Below are 15,770 nucleotides of genomic sequence, written 5' to 3'. Positions count from 1 at the left end.
ATAGCACTGATGGCGCTAGGTAAGTTGACAAAGGGCTGCCATAAAGGTTACTCTTGTGCCAAATCGAAGGAGTTCAGGGCCTGGCAAAGCAGTGGCTTCCAAATTTTTCATCATGAATTCTTTTCCAAGCATGTACCACTAAACTTGTCTGTGTATATGCATACCATTTACGTTTGTGTCTAAATTATAAAACACACATAGCCCAAACAAACACGAACAACAGATGAGATAAAAATAGAGATTCTAGTATTTTCTCTATGTACCCCAAAGGCGGCCTCATATACTCCCACGTGTGCCCAACTTTGCAGACCACTGCAGCAGAGATGCTGAGGTTGAGTTTGGCCCTGGGGCAGAGCAGAACGCCGGACTGGCCCAGAATGGTCCGCTGAAGGGAGTGGTACTCTTCCGAATGCAAGCAATCCCCTTGTGCTTGGGGATGCCTTGCAAAGGCATCAGCTCACGGCTCACTTAATTTCGACGGGAACATCGTATAAGTACAGTATTAATTACAACATAGACAAAATCAGAAAACTTCTTTTAAGTTATTTAAAAATTCTTAACTTGACTTTAGTGGTAGGCAGAAGCTCCTCATTTCAAAGTAGCGCAAATTCACACTTGGAAAAGAAAGCAAAGACGAATTCTAAGTCCTCCCCCTCTGCCCAATCTAGCACTGTGGGATGGCCGTTTTTGAATGCCATCCTTTGAGGAAAAGTGAAGGATTCCTCAGCCCTAGGGGTTTAAACTCCTGCTGCTTCCCTCCAGTTTGCAGCCGCATCCAGGCCCTGAACTCCAGCCAGGCATCGGCATCGGGAATTCACCTCGCGGCCGGCCCAGTGCGATGCAAGCTGGAAAATGTACCCATCACAGCAACTGAACTCTTCTCTAAGAAAACATACATATTTTTACAGCTTTCTGCTCCTTGTAAAATGCATATTTGTGAGCTTCAAAATGCTTCCAAATGTTTTCAAGGCCTCATTCTGGTCAGAAACGTTCTATTTTCACGTTCTGAGCAGCAATGCCACAACTACTTCAGGGTTGAAACAGAAGTGGATCAGTTGGTGTAAAATCCAAACAGAGATTCGTTATAACCAAAACATGTAAACCCTTGGTATAGTTAGTGTTAATTGTTCTCTTCAAAATAATATACATAGGAATGGTTTAAAAAAATCAAAAGCATTCTTTTAAGTACTTTATACTTTAAATACTTAGTATTTAGGGGCACATGTTTAGAGAAGCCCCTTTTTAAAAAGTCACATTTCAACTGGTATTGTTCTTACTGATAAGTCTTATGACCTAGGAATAACAGTTTTAAATCTTATTATCTCCAAAGTACTTGTCTTCTCTCCCAGGGCCAGCTATTTTTCCTGTCGGTGGGTCTGGCAGCAGATGATCAGGAAACATCAGGAAAAGTCACACTCGCTACCACAGCTCAGTCCCTGGGACAGCCCAGGGGTGGTCAGTATACGTCTGCCTTCTTCTTAAAGTACTTTCCATCTATTCTACCTGGGTTAATCTTGTATCGTCTTGGAGTAGCTTGGGATAGAATCCCATTTTCTGCGTAACTTGGAAAATGATTTGGCAATGATCTGGAGCTCTTTATCAAAATTCTGATTTCCCGTAATGGAAAACTTTTGTTTGACATTGTTTTAAAACTTGGAAACAAGAGAAGTTCAATAACAGAATAAAAAATTATTCTTCAAATAAGGATGATGATGTTCCTATATGCTAATTTTATAAAACCTTTCCCTGTATCCAACACTTTTAAAGAGTTCCTCATCATAGTTTTGCTCTACTGAGGTATTTCTAACCACAGCCATTCATGCTGAAAATGTGGTTTCACTTCTTAGTATTCCTGCACTAGAGATTTTAGAGAGGGTAAAGATGACCTTCATTTTGCATGATACATTTAATCCACAAATGTCTGTGGGTAAAGAGTACATTCTTGATTGGATTACATTTTAAGTGCATAAGCGAGTGTGCTAATTTAGGGAATTATATGTATTTATTCCTTTAAAAAAGCAAAGGCTTTTTGCAATACAAACAATGGTTTCATTTATGTAGGGTGAAATGGTAAGTACTTACTCATTTCTGCCAGTTTCTGTTGAAATTTGGATTCCCCTGGGAGATGTTTACTGCAGATTTAAAAAAGGGAAGATATTTCATATATATATGTATAAATGGAAAACTCAAATTTTCAATAACTATGGTGGTTCCAATGACTTATTTTATACTCTTAGCGAGTAGCTTTTAATTTGAGAGGTTTATAAACCATCTAAAATACAAACCATCACAAAGTTATAATCTTTTGCATTTTGTCAGTGATTCTTATAAAACACCGTAGTTTTTTTTAAGAGTAAGTATTTAAAAATCTAATGTTAATCATAACAAAATTTTATTAATGACTTTATAAAAAAAGATTAAAAATAGCAAGATTGTTAATATCTGATATGTTCGATGAATTTCAGGAGATAGTATATGATTTAATGGTGTTAAGCTTGGGATATATTCCTATTTTTTTGAGCAATCTTCACAATTTCCAAATAAAATTGGTATAAAAGGGTTTGATGGAAGTTAGGAGCAGAGCTAGCACTCTGGCTTCTCCATGGGACCAGCTCAGCTACTGAAAAACATTCAACAGCTGTTCCTACCTTCCATCTGCTTCATCTGATCCTTCAATATCAAAGCGTAGTTTTTTCAATGGTTTAGGAGGGTTGCTGCCTTCAGCACTTCTTTTGAGCACACGGTCGCTGTTACACACCATCTGATTTATTTTCTGGAACTTCTCAGAAGTCTACAAATTACAGAATTATTTATTTTAAATCATTAATACCAGCATTTTGTAGTTGCAACCCTTAATTGTAGTTTGAGGGGTATCAAAAATCAGGCAGAGGTAATATCTGCATTTTAATTTTCTGCTTCATTGCACCAAATGAGATATGGAAAAATCTTAGAATCAGTATAACTACACCAAACCTGCCCCAATTAAATATCTCCCTGTCTCTCCCTATGAGGCTCCTTCCCTTCCTCCAACAACTCTGACTACCACTCTAAAAATCCTGGTTCCTCATTTTTGGAACTCACCCACACGCAAAACCAGGGCTACTTCTCAGAAGCATGTAAAGTTGGAATGGCTTTCTAGAACCTTGTGGGTTTTGTTTGTTTGAGGGCATAACCAGAAAGAATATCACAAGAATCTAATAAGAAGTGAAATGTCTAGTCAATCATAATTTTGGACTCACTTTATGGATATTACGTTGACAAGTCATATAGTTGATGTATTTTAAACCATTACTGATACAGTATTTATTGAAATGCTAATTCATAGTTTTTTAAATCAAATATCAAAAGATTTCGAATCATTATTACTAGAGATGATTTGAGATCTATATATCTTGAGGGAGAATCTTGTCACAGCAAAGTAAAGAAAGCTTTGGTAATAAATACCAAAGAGGACACAATACCTTATTTCATCCAAGGACAAGCACATGGAAAAATTCTATTTCTTATTTATCTACTTTAGAACTGGAGTGAGGGGGTCACCTCAGGGATGTGTATGAGTATGTTCATCTGAACTAAAAAGTGAAACCAGACTATCGGTAGAAATTAGGTCCGATTTGACTGACTGATTTGACAGTGAGATTTAGCTTTACTAATTAAGCTTTCTTTTCCAAAAATTAAATGAGGCAATTTTCTTTTAAGATTTTATTTACTTATTTATTTTAGAGAGAGACTGTGTGTGCTCATGAGCAGGGGGAGGGGTAGAGGGAGCCAGAGAGAGAAAATCTCAAGCAGATTCCAAGCTGAGTGTAGAGCCCGATGCAGGACTCAATCTCACAACCTTGAGATCAGGACCTGAGTGGAAATCAAGAGTCAGATGCTCAACTGACTGAGCCACTCAGGTGCCCCTAAATGAGGTAATTTTCTAAAAATTAAATGCAGGGGTGCCTGGGTGGCTCAGTCATTAAGTGTCTGCCTTCGGCTCAGGTCACGATCTGGGGTCCTGGGATCAAGCCCCACATTGGCCTCCCTGCTCGGCAGGAAGCCTGCTTCTCCCTCTCCTATTCCCCCTGCTTGTGTTCCCTATCTCGCTGTGTCTCTGTCAAATAAATAAATAAAATCTTTAAAAAAGTAAAAATAAAAAAAATTAAAATTAAATGCAAAAACAGGTTTTGATGGAAATAAGTTTAGAGCACATATATAATATGAAACTAGATTCCTGTGTATGTATTAAATTTATGATAAGATTTTTAGTTATCAGATTTAAAATATGTAAGTTCATATAAAATTTTCTCAATTCTTTTAGAGGTTATTTCAAGCAGAAATTTTGAGGACCACTACTCTATATGTATCCAGATCCAACCCTACTTACGTGGTTCCACATGTCCTTTGTGAAGCCTGACAGCTGCAGCCTACCTTGAGCTAAATGTCACAGCATTTACTATTTGTAACATACATTTTAACACCCAGTCTTTTAGTATACAAACTATTATCTTTCTCTAGTTATATTTGGGGCAGTGGGGTAGGCAGACTCTAGAATGGGTCTCACTAATCCTCACCTCCTAGATTTTACATTCGTGCAATCCTCTCTTCCCCGAGTGTGTAGGTTGGACCTAGTGTGACTTGCTTCTGACAAAAGTAGGACAAATGTGATAGAACATCACTTCCAATATTAGTTACAAAAAGACTGTGATTTCCATTGTGCTCTATATCTCCCTCTTTCCCTCTCTCTCTTCTTGTTCTGAGGGAAGCAAGATGCCATTTGTGAGTAATGAGTGGCTCCACGTAGAGGCTCAAGTGACAAGGAACTGATGGCTTAGAAAAATATATGTAACGTATTATATAATCTCAAAGGATGTTTAGAAAACCACTTTGAAATTCACCAATTAGGAGTATAACTTGAAATTAAATCTGATTTGAAAATAAGTCTGCTATCGATCTATCTTCTAAATTCTATGCAACATGCCTTGCTGAGGTGTTTGCATAATAGTATTTGTCAATTCAAGTTACAGAAATTTGCACTTTCTTTTATGGTTACAGTGTATGCCCTTATATTTCATAGAAAGAAAATACTCACCCCAAATGATTCACCAATGGATACTAAGATTCTGTCAAGATAAAATACAAATTAGTAATGAAGATCATATGTAACTGTGCAGAGATGAACATATATCATTCTGAGCTATTAGAAATACCAAATCAAAGGTCTGCTCTACCCTAGAACCACAACAAAATTACAGTCATTAGGGCCTTATTCTAACAGTGCTAATCTAATCAGACACTGAGCTGGTCTCTTAGATTTTTAAAGAATTACATGTCTGAAAGAACGTATTCTGCCACCGTCCGCATTTAAAGAAGGTAAAGGAAAATTTTAAGTTTACCCATACTTAATTCTTCGTAAATCAATGGGTAAGTAATCAATTAAAATTTCACATTTCCTCATTAAAAACTCACATAACAATTAGCAAAAAATTAGAGTATTAATAATCAGAATTCTAATTAAGATCTCTACTGATATATAGTAAAGTCTACTTATCATATATCCTAGAATCGGAAATCTATTATTCTGCTTGTCCTTGTTTGAACCATATAATTTATGTTCTTTTGTTTTTAATTGAGTATAGCTGACACACAATGTTACATTAGTTTCAGGTGTACAACAGAGTGATTCAACAAGTTTATACATTATGCTGTGCTCGCCACAGTGTAGCCACCATCTGCCACCATACATCACGACTGCAGGATCACTGACCATTATCACTAGTATCACTACTCATTATGTTGTACCTCTTATTGCCCATGACTTATTCATTCCGTAACAGGAAGCCTATATCTCCCACTAACCTTCACCCATATTGTCCATCCTACCCTGCCCTCTGGCAACCATCAGTTTGTTCTTCGTATTCATAGGTCTGATTCTGGTTTTTGTTTATTCTTTTTTAAATCATACGGTATTTGTTTTTCTCTGACTTATTTCACTTAGTGTTATATCCTCTAGGTCCATTCATGTTGTCTCCAATGGCGTGCTCTTAAACTTTTTAATGATTGCATAATATCCCCTTTTATATATGTGTATATATATTTAGTGGCTGCATAGTATTCCCTTGTATGTATGTGTATGTATATATATCTAGATATATATATCACATCTTCCTTATCCATTCATACATCAGTGGACACTCAGGTTGCTTCCATATCTTAAATACTGTAAATAATGCTGCAGGGCGCCTGGGTGGCTCAGTTGGTTAAGCGACTGCCTTCGGCTCAGGTCATGATCCTGGAGTCCCGGGATCGAGTCCCGCATCGGGCTCCCTGCTCAGCGGGGGGTCTGCTTCTCCCTCTGACCCTCCCCCCTCTCATGTACTCTCTCTCATTCTCGCTCTCTCAAATAAATAAATAAAATCTTTAAAAAAAAAAAATAATGCTGCAGTAAACATAGGGGTGCATATATCTTTTCAAATTATTGTTTTCACTTTCTTTGGGTAAATACCCAATGGTGGAATTATTGTATCATATGGTATTTGTATTTTTAAGTTTTTGAAGAACCTCCACACTGTTTTTTATAGTTGGCTGCAGCAATTTACATTCCCACCAACAGTGTATGAGGGTTCCTTTTTCTCCACATCCTCACAAACACTTATCTTGCCTTTTTATTCTAGTCATTCTATAGGTGTGATATCTCACTATGGTTTTGATTTGCATTCCCCTGATGATTACTGATTTTGAGCATCTTTTTATGTGTCCATTGGCATCCATATGTCGTCTTTGGAAAAATGTCTATTCAGATCTTCTGCTCACATTTTAATTGGATTGTTTATTTGCTATTGCATTATAGGAGTTCTTTATAAATTTTGAAAATTAACTCCTTATCAGATATGTGGTTTGCAAATATTTTCTCCCATTCATTAGGTTGCCTTTTCATTTTGATGATAGTTTCCTTTGCTTTTCAGAAGGTTTTTATTTTGATGTAGTTCTACTTGTTTATTTTTGCTTTTGTTTCCCTTGCCTTAGAAGACATACTAGAAAAAATGTTGCCATGGCTGATGTCAGAGAAATTACTGCCTATGATCTCTTCTAACAGTCTTATGATTTCTGGTCTCACATTTAGGTCTTTAATCCATTTTGAGTTTATTTTCGTGTATGGTATTAAAAGATGGTCCATTTTCATTCTTTTACATGTAGCTGTCCAGTGTTCCCAGCACCATTTAGTAAAGAGACTATCTTTCCCCCCTTCTCCTTTGGCATAGATTAATTGACCATATAATCATTAGTTTATTTCTGGGCTCTCTATTCTGTTCCATTGATCTGTGTTTATTTTTGTGCCACTACCATGCTCTTTTGATTACTACAACTCTGAGGTATATCGTGAAACCTGGGGTAACCTCCAGTTTTGTTCTTCTTTTTCAAGATTGCTTTGGCTATCTGGGGTCTTTTGTGGTTTCATACAAATTTTAATATTATTTGTTCTAGTTTGTGAAAAATGTTGTTGGTATTTTGATAGGGATTGCATTGAATCTGTAGATTGCTTTGGGAAACATGGACCTTTTAGCAATATTAAGTCTTCCAATCCATGAACATTGAATATCTTTGCATTTGTTTGTGTCATCTTCAATTTCTTTCATCAATGTTTTAGAGTTTTCAGATACAGGTCTTTTGCCTCTTTGGTTAAGTTTATTCCTAGGTATTTTATTCTTTTTGGTGCAATTGTAAATGGTGTTTTCTTAATTTCTCTTTCTGCTACTTCAGTATTAGTGTATAGAAATGCAATAGATTTCTGTACATTAATTTTGTATCCTGAAACTTTACTGAATTCATTTATTCTAGTAGTTTTTTGGTGGAGTCTTTAGGATTTTCTATGTATAGTATCATGTCATCTGTAAATAGTGACAGTTTAACTTCTTGACCAATATGGATGCCTCTCATTCTTTTTTCTTCTCTGATTGCTATGGGTAGGACTTTCAGTACTATGTTAAATAAGAGTGGTAAGAGTAAAAATCCTTGTCTTATTTCTGATCTTAAGGAAAAAGCTCTCAGTTTTTCACCATGATGTTATCATGTGGGATATATGTTGATAAGCTGTGGGTTTTTATTATCTTGAGGTAAGTTCCCTGTAAACCTGCTTTGTTGAGTTTTTATCATGAATGATGCTGAGTTTTGTCAAATGCTTTTTCTACATCTATTGAGATGATCATATAATTTTTTATCCTTCGTTTTGTTGATGTGGTGTATTACACTGACTGATTTGTGAATATCGAACCACCCTTGCACCCCTGGAATAAATCCCACCTGCTCATGGTGAATGATATTTTTGATATATTGTTGAATGCAGTCTGCTAATATTTTGTTGAGGATCTTTCCACCTATGTTTATCAGGGATACTGGCCTGTAGTTTTCTTTCTTTCTTTTTTTTGGGGGGGGGGGTATTTGTCCGGTTTTGGTATCAGGGTAATGCTGGCCTTATAAATGCATTTGGAAGCTTTCCCTCCTCTTCTATTTTTTGGAATAGTTTGAGGAGAATAAGTATTAATTCTTTTTTAAATGTCTGGTAGAATTCACCTGTGAATGCATCTGCCTGAACATTTATTTTTTTTATTACTGATTCAATTTCATTACTAAAAATCAGTCTGTTCAGGTTTTCTATTTCTTCCTGATTCAGTTTTGGAAAATTCTATATTTCTAGGAATTTATCCATTTCTTCTAGGTTGCCCAATTTGTTGGCATACAATTTTTTGTAGTAGTCTCTTATAATCCTTTGTAATTCTGTGATGTCAATTGTTACTTCTCTTTCCTTTCCAATTTTATCTGGGTCCTTTCTCTTTTTTTCTTGATGAGTCTAGCTAAAGGATAACCAATTTTGTTTATCTTTTCAAAGAGCCAGCTCTTGGTTTCATTAATTTTTTTCTACTATTTTTTTAGTCTCTATGTCATTCATTTCTGTTCTGATCTTTAATTATTTCCTTTCTTCTACTCAACTTGGGCTTTGTTTTTCTTTTTCTGGTTCCTGTTGGTGTAAGGTTATGTTATTTGAACTTTTTCTTGTTTCCTGAGATGGGCTGTATTGCTATATATTTCCCTCTTAGAACTGCTTTCACTGCATCCCAAAGATTTTGGACCATTTTGTTTTCATTTTCATTTCTCTCCATGAATTTTTTGTTTCTTTTTTGATTTCTTTGTTGGCCCACTGGTTGTTTAGTATCGTGTTGTTTAATCTCCACATGCTTGTGATTTTTCCAGTTTTTTTCTTGTGATTTATTTCTAGTTTCATACTGCTTGATTGGAAAAGATGCATGGCATGATTTCAATCTTCTTAAATTTATTGAAGCTTGTTTTGTGTCCTCATATGTGATCCTTTCTGGAGAATGTTCCATGTGCACTTGAGAATAATGTGTATTCTGTTGTTTTTGAATTGAATGTGCTATATATATCTTATGTCCATCTGCTGCAAAGTGTCATTCAAAGACACTGTTTCCTTATGGATTTCCTGCCTGAATGATCTATCCATTGATGTAAGTGCGGTGTTAAAGTCCCTTACTATTATTGTATTACCATCAATTTCTCTCTTTATATCCCTTAATATGTGCTTTATGAATTCAGGTGCTCTAGTGTTTGGTATGGAGATCCTTACAAGTGTTACATCCTCGTGTTGGATTGCTCCCTTTATCATTATGTAATACCCTTCTTTGTCTCTAGTTACAGTCTTTGTTTTAAAGTCTATTTTGGAGTTGCACCTGGCCCAACAACTCCTCATGGCGCTGGCGGCTGCTTGGGCCCGGCGTGATGGTGACTGAGCTGCGAGCCTGGCGGGGCGTGCGCTGAGCCCCGGTCCCACCTCCGAGTCCCCCCTGCTGGCTTCGTAGCCCTGATGCTGCACGGGTGCTGAGCCCACCCTGGCCGGGACGATGGTGAAGTATTTCCTGGGCCAGAGCATGCTCCGGAGTTCCTGGGACCAAGTGTCCGCTGCCTTCTGGCGGCGGTACCCGAATCCCTATAACAAACATGTCTTGACGGAAGACACAGTGCACCAGGAGGTGACCCCGGACCAGAAACTCCTGTCCCGGCGTGTCCTGACCAAGACCAATAGGATGCCCCACTGGGCCGAGCGACTGTTTCCTGCCCATGTTGCTCACTCGGGGTACATCCTGGAGGATTCTATTGTGGACCCGCAGAACCAGACCATGTCCACCTTCATCTGGTTCATCAACCACGCCGGGCTGATGGTTGTGGAGGAACGATGTGTGCACCGTGTGAACGCTGATAACAGCAGCTGGACCGCAATCCGCCCGGAAGCCTGGGTCTCCTCTAGCTTATCTGGTGTCTCCTGAGCTGCCCAGGAATTTGGTCTTGCCGGGTTTAAAAGCAATATGGCCAAGACTATGAAGGGCCTTGAGTACATCTTGGCCAAGCTGCAAGGTGAGGCCCCTTCCAAAACCCTCATTGAGACAGCCAAGGAAGCCAGGAGAAGGTGGAGGAGACGGCACCGGCAGCCACAGAGAAGGCCAAAGACCTTGCCAGCAAGGTGGCCAGCAAGCGGCAGTGACAGCCCCTGCAGCAGCACTGTGTGGAGCCAGCCCAGGCCCTGGTGCAGGACGCCTGGCCACCCGGCACAAGTCCCTCTGCCCTTCCCCCCTTGTACTTCATTATTAAAAGTCAATTTCCAATAAATAAATAAATAGATAAATAAATAAGTCTATTTTGTCTGATGTAAGTGTTGCTACCCTAGCTTTTTTTTTTTTTGCGCTTCCATTTGCATGGTAAATGTTTTCCCATCCTTTTACTTTCAGTCTGTATGTGTCTTTACGTCTAAGGTGAGTTTCTTGTAGGCAGCATATAGGAGGGTCTTGTATTTTTATCCATTCCACCACCCTATATCTTTTGAATGGAGCATTTAGGCCATTTACATTTAAAGTTATTATTGAGAGGTATGTACTCAATGCCATTTTGTTCCTTGTTTTCTGGTTGTTTTTGTAGTTATTTTCTGTTCCTTTCCTTTTCTCTTGCTCTTTTTCTTTGGGATTGATGAGTTTCTAGAGTTTGTTTGGCTATCTTTCTCTTTATTTTTTGTGTATATATCATAGATTTTGAATTTGTGGTTGCCATGAGTGAACCATATAATTGTTTTTAATAATAAAGCTGAAAAACAGCACTAGCCTCACATAACAAGGATATGATCATATGCACACGGAACTAGTAGATATACTTTATTGTACTCCAATTCCTTGATAAGTGGACATCATTCTATATATATTTGATAAAGCAGAATATCTAAATATGCTGGATAAATAGAATGTTAAGACGCTCTCTTAATGGCTGATCAATGATTTATCAAGATTTTGAGAATATGATTTTTTTTGCTAAAGAACCTCAACCGAGAAGTGATTTCACTAAGTTTGGCAAGTAGCCATCATCGTAAGCATAATATGGATCAAGTTATCATTACCTAAGTACACATTTTCATGTGGCAATATGGGACTGTGTAAATTAAATATACATGGTGTATTATCTTAGCAACTTAGAATGTAAGTTGTAGATATCGTACACAGATACTATAAGAACACCAAATAAAAGATGGTACAGGGGTGCGCAAGAAGATTTATATCACTTGCCAATTATTTTCTACTTTATCTCTTCCTGTAGAGTTTCAAATTTTTACCATGAGTGCGCATTATTTATATAATTAAACACCCCACACAAATGTTTTCTAAAAGGCTAATATCTCCCCTTGTCCCTGTTTTTCTTGCCCATTAAGTATAACTCAATGAGCTGACAATTTGAGGAGATGAGACATTAACTGTACTAGCTAATCTGCCTACCACTCTGTACAAATAAGGTCAGTTTCAAACAGCCCATGATAACATATAATAAGTCAATGGAAGCACTTCAAAGCCACAAAGCACTTGTGGTTGGATGTGGAAGATAATATAATGATTTGTAGTTGCACAGAACCTTTCATCTAGGAATTTAAAACAGCTTCATACTCATCATCTCCCTAATCCACAGCACCCTTCCGAAGTAGACATGACACCTGCTCTAGGTAATGTAAGGAAGCTGCAGGCAGAATTAGGATGGACTTCTAAAGACTTAATTTACAGTCATCTACATTTAATCAGTCATCTACATTTTTATAACAAAGCAAGATGAACAGGTTCACAGAGTTTACAGGACATTCAATAAAACTACAGAATAAAAATTCTTAACCAAAAGTAATCTACTTTGCTTAGCAGACTGGCTGCTTACAAAAAATATGAAAGTGATTTTAAACCTACTACAAAAATTGTCCTTTGTTCACAAAAGAACAGACCCCAGCAACCAGGAAAGTTGAGGACTAAATTTGTAAACCCACCTAAGTAAAAAGATCATTTTTCTTTCCTGCCAAATTCCTATCATGTCACTTAATATAAATAAATATTTTTTAAGTGAAGAAAGCTTTATATTTTTGTGCTTGGATCAAAATAACCCTCTTACTCTTTGCCCCTTCCCTAAGGAGAAAACACAAACCTTGATCTTGGAGTCATTTTTGTTGGCGTTGGCACACCTTCTGAAATTTTATATGGATTCTTCAGGGGTGATATATAGATGTTCCCCCCAGGAATCCGTAAAGGTGAACTAGAAAACTTGTAAGGGCTTCGAGGAATGTGAGGTATTGGTGACAAGGTAGGGGGCTAGGGCAAAAACAAAAAGTAGATTATTTTTTTAATGTTTTAGTAAGATCCATTTTATAATTAGATTTTCCCAATCAAAGGATACTCCAACATACCCTGGTAGAAGCATACTGCAAAATATTTGTTTTCAGTCTCTGCATGAAGACCGAGTTATAGAATACTATAATGGAATCATACTCCTCTTCTCTGATCAAAACACGTTTGAATGTCTGAGAAAGAAGAATAAAAACACCTGTTAAATGAAAATCTCTTTACATTTTCTTTTTTAATAGATCATATTATTTTTTAACAGTAAGAATCACATATTACACAGGAAAAAATAATCCGAAACAGTCTTCTTAGGTTTGGATTATAGCTGCACTACCAGAAGTGAAATGTCACAGATTTTTTTAAAGTATATATACATGTAAAAATTTATTACAAATATCCTGTTTATTGCAAGGATGCAGTATTCCTTATTAACTTTATAATATGAATTTGGATATTAAAGTGCTTTACCTTTCTAATTCCATTTAGTTACAAAAAATTAACCAGTAATACAAAGGTAAAAAAATTGATACGTGAATTTACATAAAAAGGTCAGAATATATGATCTAATTAATGACTTACGTTATCCATATTATAGATATGGATATATCAAAAAAAAAATCTTACCGTGGAAGATTACCTACCTCCTGAACAGCATGAGGAAGATCCTTGTATGCCGTTACAATGATTTTGAATTTAAGGTCTATATTCTTCACTTTGCATATGCCATACATGGAACACATCATAATCTAGTAAATTAATGTGATATAAAAATATCAGAATTTTGTTACATAGTTGTGCTCTAAAAAGTACTGTTATCTTTCTTTTAGTTTCAGAAAATGGAAATTTAAGTTCCTACAGGATTATCTTTTCCTATCCTGAGCTCAGTTTGAAAGGTGATGTGAAGTGTTTAACCCAAATTGTGTTTAAAGAACAAAATGCAAAAGTCAAATCTTGATTATCAGAACTGATCATCTGGTTTGTAAATAACCCTAACTTTGACCCCTGTTCCTTAGATTTTTCCCAGAAAAGCTGAAACTGGAATCAGTTAACTGTGTAACTAGCACTTAAAAAAAAGCCAGTTGTGTCAAAGGTTCAAACTATCAGATAAAATAATACTGAATATACTCTGCGATGGTAGTAAGGGGCTTGGAAGGGGGCAGGACAGAGTCTTTGTATTGTAGGTAATGTTCTTGATTTGGATGCAGGTTATACAGATGAGTTCCGTTGATGAATTTGCATTAAGATGTATCCTTATGATAAATGGATGTTTTTATATGCATGTTATATTTCAATAAAGAGATTATTTTTAATGTAAAAATAAAATTTGAAATGATTCCCTACAAATTGAAAAAAATCAAACTTTCTTCATTTGTATGAATTTTATAGCCAAATTTAAGTACTCATATCTCTGCAACATTCTTGCTCATATCTACTATTGCCAAGAATATCTACTCATCATCCCTTGCTCAGCACCCTACCAGCCCCAATTCTACTATTCTTCCCATTCAGAACACCATCTAGTATCTTTTTTGCTAACTCACATTTTTTTCCTACTTCAGTTCTTTTCCTAAGGTACCTCTCTGCAAAAATCTTGATTTCAAATACTTAATCTCTTTAGAAATCCTTAGCACTATATTCTTTCTATATTGTAGAAAAGTATAAGGCAATGAGTGCCTACTTTTAAAAATCCAACCTACTAGAATTTATACATCCAAATATACTCTTGTAAAATATACATATTTGGAGGTTATACCCTTATAGAGTAATTCACTGCTGAAAATAACATTCTTATTGGGAACATTACTACTGACCTTACAGTAATAAAGGGATTATAAGGGAACTTTATGAACAACTGCATACCAACAAAACAGATAACTAAGATGGAACGGAAAATTTTAAGAAAAGACACAAACCACCAAAACTTACTAAAGAAGAAACAGAAAATATGAACTTGAATTAATAATCCAAAACTATCTGCAAACAAAAGTCCAGGCCCAGACGGCTTCACTGGTGAATTCTACCAAACCTTTAAAAAAGAATCAATACCAATTCTTCACAAACTTTTCTGAAATTAGAAGAGGGAACACTTCCCAATTAATTCTGTGAGGATAGTAGTACTCTGATATTAAAACCAGACATCAGAGGAAAATTACCATTATCTCTTATGATTATAGATGTAAACATCTTTAACAGAAACAAGCTGAATCCAGCAGCACATCAAATGTATTATATACTATGACCAAACAGGATTCATTCCCGAAATGCAAGGTTGGTTTAACATCTGAAAATCAATTAATGTAATATAACACTTATCAATACAATAAAAGGGGAAAAACTACAATGATCATCTCAATAGATACAGAAAAAGCATCTGACAAAATTCAACTGCCATTTTCATGATAAAAACAACTAGGAATAGATGGGAGCTTTCTCTACTTGATAAAGGGCATATACAAAAACTCCAGAGCTAACGATACATTTAATGGTGAAAGACTGAATGCTTTCCCCCAAGACCAGGAACAAGACAAGGATGCCCCTTCTTACCACTTTCATTCAACATTGTTTTGGAGGTTCTACACCACAGCAATTTGACAAGTAAATGAAATAACAGTCATCTAGATTGAAAAGGAAAAAGTGAAACTATCTCTATTTGAAGATAATATGATCTTATATATTGGAAATCTTAAGGAATCCACTAAAAACTATTAGAACTGATAAACTACTTCAACAAAACTGCAGGATAACAAGATCAATATATGAAAATTAATTGTATTTCTACACCCTTGTAATGAATAATGCAAACAAGAAATTAAATAAACAATTCCATTTACGATAGTGTTAAAAGGAATAAAATACTGAGGCATATAAATTTAATATAACAAGTACAAGACTATAACTCTGAAAATTTTAAAACATAACTGAAAAAAATTAAAGAACATCTAAATAAATGGAAAGACATCGTATCACACGTGCATGGGCTAGAATACTTAATATTGTTAAGATAAGAGAGCTCCTCAAATTGATCTATGATTCAGTATAATCCCTATCAAAATCCCAGTTGGCTTCTTTGCAGAAATTGACAAG

General features: G+C 36.1%; 1 protein-coding gene and 1 pseudogene across 2 annotated transcripts in view; one reads left to right on the top strand and one right to left on the bottom strand.

Moving 5' to 3' along the window:
- RB1 (RB transcriptional corepressor 1) overlaps positions 1 to 15,770 on the bottom strand; it is a 162,846-nt gene that overhangs the window by 10,387 nt on the left and 136,689 nt on the right. For both annotated transcript variants that reach the window (XM_045869438.3, XM_054506319.2), the window contains 6 exons: positions 13,328 to 13,432; positions 12,752 to 12,865; positions 12,493 to 12,656; positions 5,075 to 5,105; positions 2,649 to 2,791; positions 2,083 to 2,132 (listed from right to left, as the gene is read on the bottom strand). In XM_045869438.3, the coding sequence (XP_045725394.2) occupies positions 2,083 to 2,132; positions 2,649 to 2,791; positions 5,075 to 5,105; positions 12,493 to 12,656; positions 12,752 to 12,865; positions 13,328 to 13,432 (607 nt within the window). The remainder of the gene's footprint in view (positions 1 to 2,082; positions 2,133 to 2,648; positions 2,792 to 5,074; positions 5,106 to 12,492; positions 12,657 to 12,751; positions 12,866 to 13,327; positions 13,433 to 15,770) is intronic.
- Positions 8,679 to 10,648, top strand: LOC123839721 (PRELI domain-containing protein 1, mitochondrial-like; annotated as a pseudogene).

The sequence above is a fragment of the Mirounga angustirostris genome, unplaced genomic scaffold (genome assembly GCF_029215605.1).
Source record: "Mirounga angustirostris isolate CCGP_5_RB_7025 unplaced genomic scaffold, mMirAng1.0.hap1 SCAF_3, whole genome shotgun sequence".
Lineage (NCBI taxonomy): Eukaryota > Metazoa > Chordata > Mammalia > Carnivora > Phocidae > Mirounga > Mirounga angustirostris.
This window is presented reverse-complemented; position numbering and strand designations above follow the sequence as displayed.